We start from the raw sequence: 14,873 nt of genomic DNA, 5'->3' as shown, positions 1-14,873 counted from the left end.
CGACCTTTCTCTTTTTGTTCCTAGAGCACAGACTCACATCAGGGATTTTGGCTTGCTAATGGCATAGAAGGCATCTCCACTTGTCCTGTTTCAATTCCCTTCCTGTCTTTGTTACACTGCAACAATTCTTAAGAGCGAATAGAGCTTCAATTTTGAAGAGCCCTTTGGAAATGTTGCCCTTAGCTAGGTTTTATTAACTTCTTTTTCTTAATGCCCTGTAGACACAGTCCCAGAAGTGTGTGTTTGCAGCGTTTACTATGGTATCCAATTTAGTCATCAGAAATAATTCCTTCCACTGAGCACGCAGGGAGCCAGGGTCTGGCTGCTCAGGGGAGTGGGTGGACTGAATCATATTATTTCTCTCCTGAATTTGGATGGCACAGCAGTTGCAATAACTAAATTAGACTCCTGAAATGGATGATCCTAGCAAAGGCCCAGTGACCACATGCATTTAGACCAGACACTTTTCAGTTTTTCAAAAACACCCATATACCACTTCTCTTGCTCCACCAACAGTGAGCTAACTGTTACTGGCAATTCTATTACTGTTCATCTTGCCTCTTCCAAAACCCCCTCCTGCTCCTCACATGTAACCCGACTGCCCCACATGCTGGGAGGCAGGAGATTCAGAGGCAAGCAGTGATTTGGGAGAGAGATGACTTGGGAGCAGTACCTGTCTTACTGGTGGCACTGCTGCCTTCATGAAGTAGCAATCTTTGCAATGGGGGTTTTCCAAACTGTAGCTGCCGGAGGCCCAGAGATCAGGCTGTGACCTGTTTTTCATAAGATGCAAAGGAAGCTCTGCTTCCTCTCTTGGCACCTTCATAGTCTCTTTTTCTCTCTTCTTCTCCTCCTCTCCACACATTTCAAAAGTGCCTCCTTATCCTTCTTCCCTTCCGCCTGCCTGTTCCTTCATTGAGCCTTGTTGTAACCTCCACGTGAAGCTGGTGCTTTGCCCCGCCATGCTCTGCCTGGCTCATGGCAGGAGCTGATGTACCTGTGTCCCTGTCTTTGGAGCACTGCTGTTTCACTCCTCACATGAGCATAATTTCAAGGGATTTAGGCAGTTTGGTGGCGCACGTTGCACTGCAGGACATGTCTGTATGCTGTAATCCATAGCTTGTCCTTCACCCAGCCAAACTGACTTCACCTTGTGTGCCCCTGCTCCGATGTTCTTTTCTTCACCTTGCCCAGAAACTGCACAATTTAGTCAGCCCTGGCTAGAGCTTGTGCTGGAGTGGAGGCAACTGGGAAAAGAGCACCCTTCAAGTCCAGTTGCAACTGATGCCACCACTGGTGGTTTCCCTAGTGTTGAGCAGTTGATTGGTTGCATTTGTACACTGGGAATTTGCTGCTGTTCTCTTCAGGCTTTGAAAGACAGAAACACTTGCCTGTACAGATGAAATAGGCTTTGGGATCTGCTGACCATGCCCTTTGCTTTCAGGTGGGAAACCTTGGACTCCTTTTCATGCTACTCTTTTTCATCTACGCTGCTCTAGGAGTGGAGCTCTTTGGAAAACTGGGTAAGTCTCAAGCAGACTATGCTCCAGTGTGAGCTACAGACCTGCTGGGAAGCTGAGGTTTCTCAGAATCAGTACTAATTTAATAAAGGGATTGAAGTACTTGATGGCCTTCATTCTCCCTTATGCATAACTGATGTAAGAGGAATTTCCCACTAAGTTGTTATTGTCCTAACAGCCTAACAAAATAAAAGCAGCATCTGGTTTCTCTTTTATTATTAAACTTTTGCTTTTTCTGCACTGCCTATGTTGATATTGCCTTCAAGATTACAAGAAAAATTCAGAGAAAGTTTATTTTCATCTCTTGTCATGGAATATTGATGAAGAAGAAAGGCAGCACAATGACAGGTTGGGAGGATACCCCTGAGCAACTGAGTTACACTGCCTTATATCCCAGGGCTGGGACATCAGTGTTTTTTCTGTATTGCTGGGCAACAGCCAACTGTTGGGCAGGGTGCTGATGCCATTACCTGAGGTCTCCAGGCTGTGAGAAGCCTGAAATCCCCTTCCCCAGTACCTGCTGTTGACCTCAGGGCCATTAATGTGTCCTCTGCTGATAGCCGCGATGCCCTTCCTTTCAGTATGCAATGATGAGAACCCCTGTGAGGGCATGAGCCGCCATGCCACCTTTGAGAACTTCGGGATGGCCTTCCTCACACTCTTCCAGGTGTCCACAGGCGACAACTGGAATGGGATCATGAAGGTAACTGGGCCTCAGGGGTGTGGATGTCCTTATGGTGGGGAAGGAGAAATTTCTATGTGTGATCTCTTCAGCAGTGCTTGGACTAGAAAAGGGAATGGGCACAGAAGCTGGGTTGCTAGATAACGTCCCTGCTCAGGTCAGAATCTCCCGCCCCGCCATGGTAACTCAAATTCTGGGCTCATCTAGTCCTACAGACATCTGAGAAAAATGCAAATTGTCCTAGGAAGGGACAAGAAGACTGTCCAGTGTAAGGGGGAACATCCACTGTTGTAAGACCTCTTAGCAAACCTGAATGTAGGTGCATTGGATATGGCACCCATCTGCAGAGCTACCAGGGCAATCCAAACTAAATACTTTCTTCCTTCAAAGGACATGGAGAGATGAATGGTCTTTGGACACATATGGTGCTTTTGAGTCTGGATGGGAGAAGGCAGTACCAGAGTGCTTATTTTGTTCTTGCTCACATGTGTGGGGTTACAGTGGCAGCAACATATGATGATCTGGAAGTAGTTTCCTCTGTACACCTTTCGACATATTTGCTCTGCAGCAGAGAGCATATGATCAGATAGCATCCAGATTCTTTGAGGACCTTATGATCACAGAGGGTGTGGGGTGATAGAAATATTTGCCTTGCTCTTTCCATTGGTGTCAGTGTTTTTTCACAGAAAGAGCAGCCAAGCTTGTATTCTTACTTTAGTCCTTCCTTCCTTCCTTCCTTCCACCGTTCCCTCTCAAACCCAACTTCCCCTCAAGGATACCTTGCGTGACTGCAGCCACGATGACCGAAGCTGCCTCAGCAACCTGCAGTTCATCTCCCCACTGTACTTTGTCAGCTTTGTGCTCACAGCCCAGTTTGTCCTCATCAATGTGGTGGTAGCTGTGCTCATGAAACATCTCGATGACAGTAACAAGGAGGCTCAGGAGGATGCAGAGATGGATGCTGAGATTGAGCTGGAATTTGCACATGGGCTGTGCTCCCGCAAGTCAGGATCTGCAAATTCAAGACAGGGAAAAGGAACAGGAACAGAAGGCGGAGGTGGGAGAACAGATCCTGAAGGGCGCCTATGCATGAGATGTTACTCTCCAGCACAGGTGAGTACACCTTTGAGCTTACCAACCAGACTGCAGCAAGTAGCTGTGGGGAGAAGCTGGGCAGCCTAGATGACTGAGGGTTCAGCAGTAGCAGACAGATGCCTCCACCTTAGGGTGAGAGGTTTGCGTTCAGCAGGAGACTTTTTCAGTTGGTAGCATCATTTTGGGAACAAGGCTGTGCAGCAGTGGGTTCTGTTCATTGTCATTATGGTGTAGGAACCTGGGGGCCAGCAGAGGAGAGGTGGAGCAGATCAGCTAAAGGTTTGTTAGGAGCAAATCTGAGAGGGAGCTCAGGAGGAGAGAGCAGGGGAAATGGCAGATCAAGAGTGAGGCGCTCCAGCAGAGCTGGAAGGGAGGTGTGAGTAGTGCTGTGGTGCACTGTCAGTGAGTAAAGACAGTTCCTCCTTCCTTTTTTGAGATCTGGCACCTTTACACACCCTAAGGAGCAAATGCTCCCTCAGTGACCCTGTGCAGGTACCTGCAGAACAAGGTGCTGCTCCAGATGAGTCAGGGTGGAGAACCCAGCCCCAAATTCACATGAAGCTTTGAAGCAAAAAACTCAGCATTCTTAAAATGATCTCTCCCATCCTCCCCCCTTTCTTGTCCCCTAGGAGAACTTATGGCTGGACAGTGTCTCTTTAATTATTAAGGACTCCTTCGACGGGGAGTTAATGATCATCGATAACCTATCGGGCTCCGTCTTCCATCATTACTCCTCGCCGGCCATGTGCGAGAAGTGTAACCATGACAAGCAAGAGGTAACCTGCGTACGAGGATGCGTGAGGGGACTCTACCCCCAGGACCCGCACACCTACACCCACATGCCCGCAGGTCATCCGATGTGTGCTCCTGGCTGTAGATTGTATAGACAGAGAGCTTGTTGACCTGTGTTTGTCATCTGTCACGAATTGCTGATGCTGCCTCTAGTACAGGCCTGCCCTCCTTAGCCACAGGGGAATGTCTGAGGTGGTGGAAAGGTGAGATGTGCCAGGACATAGGTCAGGAGGGCCTGAATGAGCTGTATAGAGATGACTGTGAAGGCATCCTGGCAGCTCTTGTTTTGTTCAATTCTGCAAGAAAAGCAGAGGTTCAAGCTCATGTTGTACAGAGGACTCAAAGGATCTCACTCCAATGCACTCAGGCGCAATTCAGCGGGAAATATAAGCATGTGTTTCATCTTCATTTTAAGTATGTGCTTGCTAATTCCCTGTTGAGGTCCATGAATTAAGCACATGCTTAAATGCCTTGTTGAATAGAGTCACCATCTGTGAGCAAGGATTGGTTTGTGGTGAAAACAGTTAATTAGTTTGAGCAAAAACTAAATAAAAATGGGCCCACTGAGAAAGTTTGAGAGTCTCTTTTCTGCTGTAGAACCTGTTAGCTGACAAATGGGTTGTTGCTAAGAGCAGGACACCAAATGGCTTAGACTTGTGCTTCTGAAGTTAGCAGACGCTTTGGAAAACTACTTCCTAAGCAATTAGTCTTTTCAGGTTGCAAAACTTCAGGAGCAAAGTAGTCTGGGAGAAGTTAGGTAAGTAGGAGAATTAAGTTTGTTTCTGAAATAATTTTATTGTATGTAAGTGCTATGATTATGGTCAGACTTGTGACAGTAGCGTGGCTCATCTGACAGTAAATCAGTACAGCAGTGGCAATCTTCATTTTCCCTGCAACTAACTTGATATGTTGCTATTGCTTATAAAGAAACCAGGAAGCTTGGAAAGAGAGCTCTCATTGGCAGGTGACTCTATCCATGTTAGAAGAAAACAATATTTTTTTTTGGCTTTGGATGCCTAGTTCTGATGCTGTAATTTTTTCAAGCCTTTCTGTTATCTGCTTGTCTGCATAGCTTCCCTTTGTAAGTATCACGATGCAAAGATCGCTGTAGTTTATCAGTGTTGCAACACTTCACAAATGGATGTTGCATTAATGCAGAAAATAACTAGTTTTCAATTAACCACAGCTTCCACTGCTTTACATAAGTCCTTATATTCAGCAGTTGGTGCTCACCCTTCTCAGCAAATCAGGTCTTCTAAGGCATTCCAGAATGATTACCCCGAAATTAAGTAATTTGCAGCTAGTTTGCTGCATTTGAAAACCTTCCAGATAGCCTTCAGTATCCTGCCTAGGAATGAAGACAAAACCAGCAGATTTTCTTACCTTCCCAGCAAAGTAACTAGGCAGCAAAGTCTTCATTTGCAACCCACAGCAAAGAGTTTAACAGAATAATCACAGCCAACGAATTATTCTTAGATCGTATTTTCTGATGGCTGTTATAGAGCCATACATTATTTTTCAAAATTGATATTTCAATACATTTGAAATGTGGAATTGAAAAGAAATTATATCTGCAAGAATAACTTCAGCAGTAAAATGTAGGTATTTTATTTCTGATCATATAAATCAAAACTACAGTCAGGATTTTAAGTCATGGTTGATTCATATCCATATTTCATAGTATACAAAACATTGAGGAAAGTCCAACAGGAAATCACTACATGCAGTCACAGCTTGTCCCAGCACTAGCACCAGCAATGCACATAGTTATCAAATTAGAGTGTACTCTTGTACATCAACATATCTGAATGTGCATTGTACACACAGACAGAATTGTGCTATCTGAGAACCAAATGACAGCAAGTTATATAGGCAAATCAGTTTGTTGTTTTTTTTTTATCTAGTCCTATTCAATACATCTGCTTTCAAACAAAATAGTATGCTTGCTGCCTGGTGAATTACCCTTAACTCAGCCCTTCTGACAAAAAATCACATATTAGCCAATAATGTTCATTCCCATTTCATTTGTAGTTTAATCTGTCAAGGTGCTGAGTACAGTGGACAGACACAACACTTAAACATATGCTCAAAGTAATTAATTAATTAATTAAGCTTTTTGTTGCATTGAGTAGAAGTGCTCAGCGTCTTTCCTAGTTAGGCTGCTGGCCTCTTATTTTTAAACCAATTATTTGTACAATTAAGGATTTTTGTAATCACAGCTCTGTTTTTAAAGATACATTTTTTCCTGCAACTAGATATATTCTACGTGTGTGTGGTTCAGGTTGATGCAGTTTTCATGGATTGTGCTCTTAGTGGACAGCCCCTTCTCCCTTCACTGCCATTTTTTTTTTATTCCTCATCTTTAGTCAGAAGATTTTTAAGTATTCAGTAGTAAGGGAAGCTATAAGAACAAACCATATTTTTTTCATACTCTAACCTCTTCTCTTGTCATCTCTTTCCTTTCACTCCTGGGCTGGTTGACAGGCATCTGCATTTTGGTGGCTGATAGTGTGTTTAGCCAGTGGCAGGAGTTTGCCCGTGAGCAGCGGTGAACTGTGTTGCCACTCATGAAGTTTATCTATTCATGACTTTGTTGATCTATATTTTTTGTGTAGATCCCAGGGTGGCCAGAATTTGTGAGTGAGCAGTTCAGTGAAGAACAGACTATTCTGGCTTGTGTTGAAGCCCTTTTTTATGGATGGAGAAGGTAGTTGCAGATGTTATCACATTTCACGCTCAGGTCTTTGCAAGCACAGCTGTAAAGCTGTTCTGGTGTAACAAGCACTTAGGCGAGTAACAGATGAGTACGCGTGTTAAGTGGGACCGAACGAAGACTGTTTCTCTACACAGGTAGTTGCTGACTGGTGGCTGTGTAGCATACTTGACAGATCTTAATTGTGGGCTCTCTGGTCCGTCTGTGCACTGACTAGCAGTTGTTGTTTTTTGGGCTCTTTTCTTGGTTGAACATCACTGTGTCCCTGTGTCAGAATAATATCCCAGATAAGGATGTCATTTGTGCCCTCTGGTTTTCCGTCCTGTTTGTTCGAAGTGCATTGTCCCTCAGATGGAGATCTCTTCCAGCCTCTGGCACTGGCACAAGCCACCAAACTCCCAGCTCGAAGGAGTCATCTCTCAAAATGTTCTACCTGCTCTTATACTAATAGCTCAAAAGCTGTACCTGCCTCCTGCAAATGCAAACACAAACACAGGGAAGGACAAAATAAATGGCCAGGAAGCAAGCTGTTCTGACTGAGACAACACAGAATATAGCTCTTGAGTCAGGAGCTGGTGGGACTCTAGAGACCGGTGATGGAAAGCACAGGAGGGACAGAGCAGCTGTTTAGACTACTAGAAAAAGCAGATGTTTTTCAGGCATTGTGGGAAAGAGATGTCAGGCAGAGGGGAATAGAAAGCTTGGAGGAAAGAGGATGGGAGAGAGGCCAAAAATGAAACAGACCGAAAGATGAAGCAAGGTCAGGCATGGGGCTGGAGTGGAGCTGAGGCTCAAGGATGAGAAAGATGCAGTGGACAGGCTTGTCTTCAGAAAGCAGGAGAGCACAAGTATGAGTAGGTGGGAGGGGTGAGTTTAGGGATGGAGAACAGGGAGGGAGATACTGTTAGCTGGGGTCTTGGGTGGGTTAGAGGTGAGAGGAAAGGGAAGACACAGGGAAGCTGAAGGGAAACAGGGATTCAGTGACTGAAGGTAAGAGAATATGAAAAGCATGATACTGGCATGCACTGCAAGAGGCATGACTACCCCTGGAATGAAAGCATCTTGACGTTTAAGCAGGGCTGCCCATGAGGCCTTCAGAAAAAGGGGTCCACTCCTCATCCCTCAGCAGGACAGACTGCCTTGTCACTGGCCTGAGGGTGCCCTCTCCCCGCTTGGCTTTACTTGCAGGGGCTTGTGCTAGCTGTGTTACTGGGACAGATTCAGGACTCCTTCAAATTCTGGCACTAGAGGAGCATGGACTGACGGTGGGCTGCTTGTAGATCATATGTTCAACCTTCATTAAAAGTGGATTCTCCTGTCCAGCCCAGGTCTGGGTTAGGCAGTACCTGATGTATCCAAGTAATATAACCTGAAATTGATCTTGGGTCTACAGGCTCTTACTTATCCATCATAAACTGTGTGACTGCTTGAAATGTAGATGCCAAATATGACCTGTGACAGCTTCTTTCCCTTCCTGCAGGTCCAGCTGGCTGAAATGGAAGCATTATCCCTCAACTCAGACAAGTCCTCTTCCATACTTCTGGGAGATGAGTCAGACAATCGCAGCACTTCTCAGCTGAGTCCTAAGGAGATCAAGGTTAGCCCCAGGTGGTCATGGGCATGTTGGACTGTGCACTGTATTCCTGCCCCTACTCATTTGAAGTGCTCTGTATTCATCCAGAATTCATCAGCCCTGCTGAGGAATATAAATTCTGGTCACTTTTCAAGAGCTGCTCTGTAGGGACATGTCATGGAGAAGGATTTGAGGAGGAAAAAGGGATGTGTGTTTTTGAAAGTTCACTATTGTCAGTAACTTTCTCTGAATGAGCCTAAATTTAGGGGATTTTGGCTGGAAACCTGAGCATCTCTTAGCTAGCATGAAGGTATCTTCAGAATGAGCCCTTCTTGAGGCTTTGACAAGTCTTCTCTCTCATCTGTCATTAAATCTCACCAGGTTTTGTCCTCACTTATTTTTTTCCAGCAGGATCACCAGGACAGCCCTGACTCCAATGGAGCAGGTGATCTAGGGGAATGCCTGCTCCCAATATCCAGTGAGGATGACTCAAGAAACCCGGACAGTTACCTGTGTGAAATGGAGAAAACTCCTTTCAACTCAGTCCAGTCTTGGCTAAAGCATGAAAGTACCAAAGGTAAGTCTGTCATTCTCTAGGTCTGCTGAAAGTGTGGGTTGGTTCAGCTCATCTGCCTTTCTCCTGCCTGCCCCCTGCCAGGAATGGAGTTAATGTGATGTGGGGTTACACTCCCCAAGAATTCGCTTTCAGTTTGTCAGTCTTCAGGAACGGGATGAGAAGCAGTTCCTTCTTTTGCTGCTAGATTTTGTATCTTCCTTCAGACTTGCCTATGTGAAGTGTTGTGAAAGAGCTGATTCCCATTTACAGCAGTTCACCCACTCACAGTCAGACACGTGTGGGGACAGACTCCCCTGCCGTGCCAGCTGGATGACCTGTGCCCACACAGCATGGTAAAATGTTGCTGTACCCTGGCCAGGCTCCTCAGGTGCAGGTTCAAGGAACATGTAATACATGTCTGCCCTTCGTGGAAGTGCTCCAGTTCTACTCTTGAGCACGCTCTGTCCTCCCGTGGTCCCCACGTTTCCCAAACCACAATTTTTTTAATCTCCCTTCACCCTGTGCATTGCAAGATCTGGGATGGAAGTCCTCTGGTGGTGATACATGACTTGAAGAAGCTCAGCATTCCTCTGTGAGAGCAGCAACAAGAGAGGCAAGCTGAGCTGTTGCTTTCTGGCTCTGAGCTGTGTCAGATCTTCCAAGTCTGTTGCCGGTTTCGGTCCTTGTGTAGAAGGTGAGACCCATGGTGTGAACACTAGGTTGAGGCTTCTTGATCAGGAGTACATGTTACTAAATATCCTCCACACACTGGACTTGCAGGACCCTTGGTGAAACAGCAGCAAAGGCACTAAATCAAATTGGAGGACTCTTCAACTTTTTTTTTTTCTGTTTCTCTTCTCCTCCCCATTTCTTTTGGTGCTTTGTCAGTCCTTCCCAGCCCCTTCTCTCCAGGTGCATCTTGCCCTCTGTTACCTGTACCAGCAGAATTTTTCCACCCAGCCATCTCTGCCACCCAGACAGGGCCCGAGAAAGTCTCATGTCCACGCAACCTTCCTAAGATCTCTCTGCAAGGCTCATGGGCATCACTGAGATCGCCGAGTGTGAACTGTTCACTTCTTCATCAGGTGAGGACCTCCACTTCCTTCTGCGAGGAAAGCCTGATCTTCACATCACACCCAGAGGGAGCTGAGCACAGGGGAGGGCAGAGGAAGGAGAGATCCGCTTGTGGTCAGGGAGGAGCAGAGTGGACTGCAGAGTGCAGGAGGGATGGGGAGGAGAGAGGGTTGTATAGCAAAGGGGTGTTGTATCACTCTCACTCCATGAAATCAAATATTATTCTGCTGCAGCTAGCCCCACACGAAGACAAAATCACATCACCTTTTAGCTCATGCCCGGGTCCCCTGCAGACACCTGCATGCACAGCAGCCACAGTGTGAGCCAGGGAGACAGCAGCCACACAGCCACCTCGGCTCTTCTTAGTGCCGCAACTCTGGATCATGCACCTGCTTGGTTGGAACAGGCTTCTTCTCCTCACCCACCTCCTCCACAGCCCTTCCTGGCACATCCACACACCAGGTCCTTGAGCTCGCTGTTTTCTCCTGCCCACTTAGCTCTTACATGCCAGGAAGGTGCTGTCTCTTTCTGAAAAGGCAGCTGTTTCTCACTAATGAAAGAGAAGAATAAAAGTGTTGAGGGGAGATCAAGTGTCTCTGAAGAGCAGAGGAGGCAGAGATGAAAGTCCAATAGGGATCCTTGTTGTTGTTCTTAGAAGATACTCCACGAACAATTCCTGTTTGAGGAGTACAGGGACACTCTATTCCAAACAAACTAAAAAACAAAAATAAGATCATGTTATCTAGTTCTATGTGACAGACACTCTTGGCACGATACAAATGTGTATAAATTCACCAGGGAGAAATTTAGCCTCTAGCTGAGGCCGCTGAGTTGTTACGGTGTTGAAACTTCTGGTATAAGCTTAGACATGAAGAGAAAGAGCTCTGGAGCTGGCACACCACTGGGCTAAAAGTACGGAACTGTTGTAGAGGAGAAATCGGTAAACTTCTGATTGTGTGATGGAGCTTGTACTGAATAGCTATGGTTGAGGAGACTGCTTCCAGTCCTGCATGCATCATTCCCAGGGCTGTGTCCCAGTGATGACCCCAGTGCAGACCAGTTTCCTAGGAAATACAGCTTAAATTAATGAACCTTGATACACGGAAATTAAGGCTGTTTCCCATTCCTGCTGGAAGGGGACTTCACTTTTCTACCCTAAATACTGTCATTTCAATGAAGAACTATGAGGCCCCTTTTCTCTCTGGAAATATTGCTGTTTTTTCAGTTAGAGGAGGTCTATGTACAGAAGTCCCTTGATTTCTGGCCAGCTAATGGTTTTGATGTGTCCACAGCCTGTGTGGCAGGTTCACAGGGAAGCCAAGAGTGGGGACCCACAGGGAACCTCAGGTCTGCTGCCTCCTGGAGCCCAGTGGGCAGGGACAGCCTGGCGGCAGGGGCTGCAGAGCTTAGAGACCAGCACCCCTTCCTTTTGGTGGAGCGTCTCATGTGGGAGGGGAAACTCATTGTGGAGCAGAATGAAATCAGAGCTCAAAATATTGAAACCTTTCCTCCTCTCCCAGAAGGGAGCAAGCTTCATGGCTGGTGCTTTGTAGCATTGCTTGACAGTTTATAGCTGCACCCCTCTCAGCAGAGTGAGGGAAGAATTGGAGTTTTCCCCCTTTTTCTGTAGTTGTGGTTTATTTGCACACCCCAAAGTAATAAAATCTTTAATAAATAAATAAATAAAAGGGCAAAGTCTGTTGCTCCCTGCCCACCTCCTGAGAACTGTGTTTGCACATTCCTGCTCCCCAGGCCCCTGAGAGCGATACCTCGCTGGACAGCCGGAGCAGCAGCTCGGCGGGCAGCCTGCAGACCACGCTGGAGGACAGCCTGAACCTCAGCGACTCTCCCCAGTGCACCCTGGACCTCCCGGTGGCTCTGTGCCCCGTGCCAGCTGCCGGCACCCAAAGACCCCTGGCAGCCCCCCTCTCCCCTGCCTCCCGCTGCCGGAGCCTGCGGGGCCGGGGGCTCTTCAGCCTGCAGAGCATCCGTCGACACCAGCGCAGCCACAGCAGTGGCGGGAGCACCAGTCCCGGCTGCACCCACCACGACTCCATGGACCCCTCGGACGAGGAGGGGGTGGGCAGCAGCCTGCGGGGAGGCGGCAACAACAGCGAGCCCTTGGAGACCCTCAGCAGCCTCTCGCTGACCTCCCTCTTCTCGCCCCCACCACCGGGGCTGACACTGGTGAAGAAGTGCAGCAGCACCAGCAGCCTCCACGCCAGCCCCTCACCCCGCCGCCCTACCGCCCACCACGCCAAGCCCTTCTACACCGTTGATCCCCGGGGCTTCCTCTCCATGCCTTCGTGGGTGACGGACTTCTGCAAGGACACCCGCTTACCCAGGGAAGGAGAGGAACCAGACAGCCCTGGCAGACTGGGGACGGGGGACCACGGCTCCCCGCTCCCATCCAAGCTGGAGCTGGGTGATGGAGTCAGCAAGAGGAACAGATGAGGGTCCATAGGGTGCAGGGAGGGAGCATAATGCCACTGGCACGGGGAGCGTGTTTCACTAGCTTCTCCACAGCAGCAATTCCAAAGGATTTGCAAGAAAAAGAACGAGGCAAACAAAAATTTATAAATATTTATATATATATATATACATAAATATATATATATAGAATAAATACTCTGGTACCGTACCTCAGAGGCATGGGAGAGTGCAAGCAATACAGGAACAGTCCTGCCTGAGGGCACGACCTGGACCATCACCGCAGAGACTATAGTGACAAGAAAAGGCCGTGGGGCTGGCAGGGACGGGACCCTCCAGCCAGGTGACTGCTGTGTGGCAGCTGTTTAGTTATATACATATACATATATAGAGAGATCGATTTATTTATTTTTTTTACCAAGAGATTATGAATTTCAGAAAGTGCTAAAGTGGAACAAACAAACGGGGGCTGAAGGAGGTGCTACACCAAACAAGGAGGGTGGGGGCAAAGAGAAAAGAAGCAGGGTGAGCAGCAAGGGAAGATCATCTGGGGTTTGCCTTGCCTGTTTCTGGGAACTTCCTTATTGTTCATGCTTCCATTTCGAACATTAAAAATTGTGGACCAGACCTTCAGGTCTAGCATAAATTGGCAAAATGCGTTTGTGCACTTCTGTTGGTGTAAAACAGCGGAGCTCTGGCTTGAGGTGGATTCACGCTGATTTACAGCAGGTGAAAATCTGGCCCCAGCAGCAGGGAAAAGCAAATAGCCATGGAGCATGGGAAACGTTTTGAGGTGAAAAGCTTTGCTTTGAAAAGAATGTGTGAACACAGTGGGCATGCTCATGGGAGGAGGGAATAGAGGCTACATGGCGTATTTTTGTTGTTCTATTGTCTTTGTCTTTTTCATTTTCCAAAGAGAGAAAACTGCTAAGGGGAAAAAAAAAAATTACAAGACACAGGGAAATTTACAGTGGGAGAGACAGGTGGGAAGGGGAGGGGGAGGTAAAAAAAGGAGAGGAAATTGAACTTTTCCCCCTTTCATTTGCAGTAAATGTGATATTTTATTTTAGAAGCCCAAAGGTGCAAAAATCATCTGTAGAGAAACATATCTGTTATTTTTGTATCTATAGCTATATATCTTAAATGAAGACAAAACCTAGAATTTTTAAAGAGTCAAATAAAAGCAAAGAGGGCCTCAACAACACAAAACACAGTGGCCCCCTGGCTGAGGGCTAACCCTACTCCAAATCCTGGTGGGAAGACTCTACAAGAGCATCCTCGGCTCAGTGATGCCTCTGCCTCCAGCATCACCTTTATCCTCTGGCATTTTCCTGATTTGTATCATTGTAGCTGGGATCAGAGTCCTGCTCAGTTGCAACATGGAGAGCAGGGAATACCTGTGTGTGTGTGTGTGTGCGCGCACAGAAATGTAAGGGTGTTTATGTGCTTTGTGTCTGGGCTAACTGGCTTACCAGCTGGAGGGACGGGGGAGAGGAAGAAGAACTGCAGCTCTCCTTGCCCCTGCCTTGCAGGGAGTTGTGCATTCACCCCGGGAGGGCGAGGGCAGACTGACTCCTCAAACCACGACTTGCCTCAGGATACAGCATTTGACTTGGCAGATGTGATCCTCTTCCAGCATGGTTGCAGCAAGGCGTCAGGAGGCTGCATCGCCTGATGCCTTTACAGCGGTGTGACTGCACGTGTCTGCATCCTGGACCTCCTCCTGCAGCAGTGCCAAGGTTTCATGCCCTTCCCAGGTTTGCAGCTGGGTAGGAAGGCCAGCCAGCCAGGGGCACAAAGAATTTGGGATGTCACCTACTGCCCCAGGAAAGCCCCACCAAGGTGTGTCAGAGAACACAGGTCAGTGCAGAGAGGATAGAAGCCCAACAGAGACAGAGGAGTTTGGAGGCTGATGCACTGCTCAGACAAGGAGCAGGGCTCCCTTGGGGATTCCTGTTCCATTTTTCCATCAGATAAGAGGGTCCCTGCAGCCCTCCCAGTGTTCTTCCAGCTGGCATTTGAAGTCTTGTGAAGTGGGCATTACAAAACAGATGTTCCAATTTTATTGTGACCTGTGTGGTTTTTAAGCAGCTGCTGCATCTTATGAGCCAGGGCTGTAAACAACAAGCGCGTCAAAAGGGACCAACAGCCAGGAAAAGGATAATTACTGCACGGACTTGATTTATTTGCTGGAAGGAATGTTTGCTGTGTTGCAGGCATGCATGCTGACTGCAGGGAGGTCAGGCCTGCAGGAAGAGAATGGAAGAGCCCGGGTCCCTGTCCTTGCAGAAAGGATGTTAATCCAAATTTATTAAAGCAATAATAAGGGTCTGTAAATGCTTTTTTTTTTGCACTGGTTGTTCTTCGGGTGAGTTGTCCCTGCCTGCGCTTCCGTGGCCAGAGAGGAGAGACATGACACATGGTTTCACATCCTCAGG

General features: G+C 47.4%; 1 protein-coding gene across 2 annotated transcripts in view; it reads left to right on the top strand.

Annotated features, from left to right (window-relative positions):
- The window catches only part of CACNA1I (calcium voltage-gated channel subunit alpha1 I), a 185,234-nt gene extending 172,144 nt beyond the window's left edge, over positions 1-13,090 (top strand). For both annotated transcript variants that reach the window (XM_065046868.1, XM_065046874.1), the window contains 8 exons: positions 1,445-1,523; positions 2,102-2,223; positions 2,977-3,315; positions 3,927-4,073; positions 8,283-8,399; positions 8,784-8,952; positions 9,820-10,016; positions 11,758-13,090. In XM_065046868.1, coding sequence (XP_064902940.1) covers positions 1,445-1,523; positions 2,102-2,223; positions 2,977-3,315; positions 3,927-4,073; positions 8,283-8,399; positions 8,784-8,952; positions 9,820-10,016; positions 11,758-12,459 — 1,872 coding nt within the window. In that variant the 3' untranslated portion in view covers positions 12,460-13,090. The remainder of the gene's footprint in view (positions 1-1,444; positions 1,524-2,101; positions 2,224-2,976; positions 3,316-3,926; positions 4,074-8,282; positions 8,400-8,783; positions 8,953-9,819; positions 10,017-11,757) is intronic.
- Positions 13,091-14,873: the final 1,783 nt, after the last annotated feature.

Source organism: Columba livia, chromosome 1, assembly GCF_036013475.1.
Source record: "Columba livia isolate bColLiv1 breed racing homer chromosome 1, bColLiv1.pat.W.v2, whole genome shotgun sequence".
Lineage (NCBI taxonomy): Eukaryota > Metazoa > Chordata > Aves > Columbiformes > Columbidae > Columba > Columba livia.
Note: the sequence above shows the minus strand (reverse complement) of the source record. Positions and strands in the feature narration are given on the sequence as shown.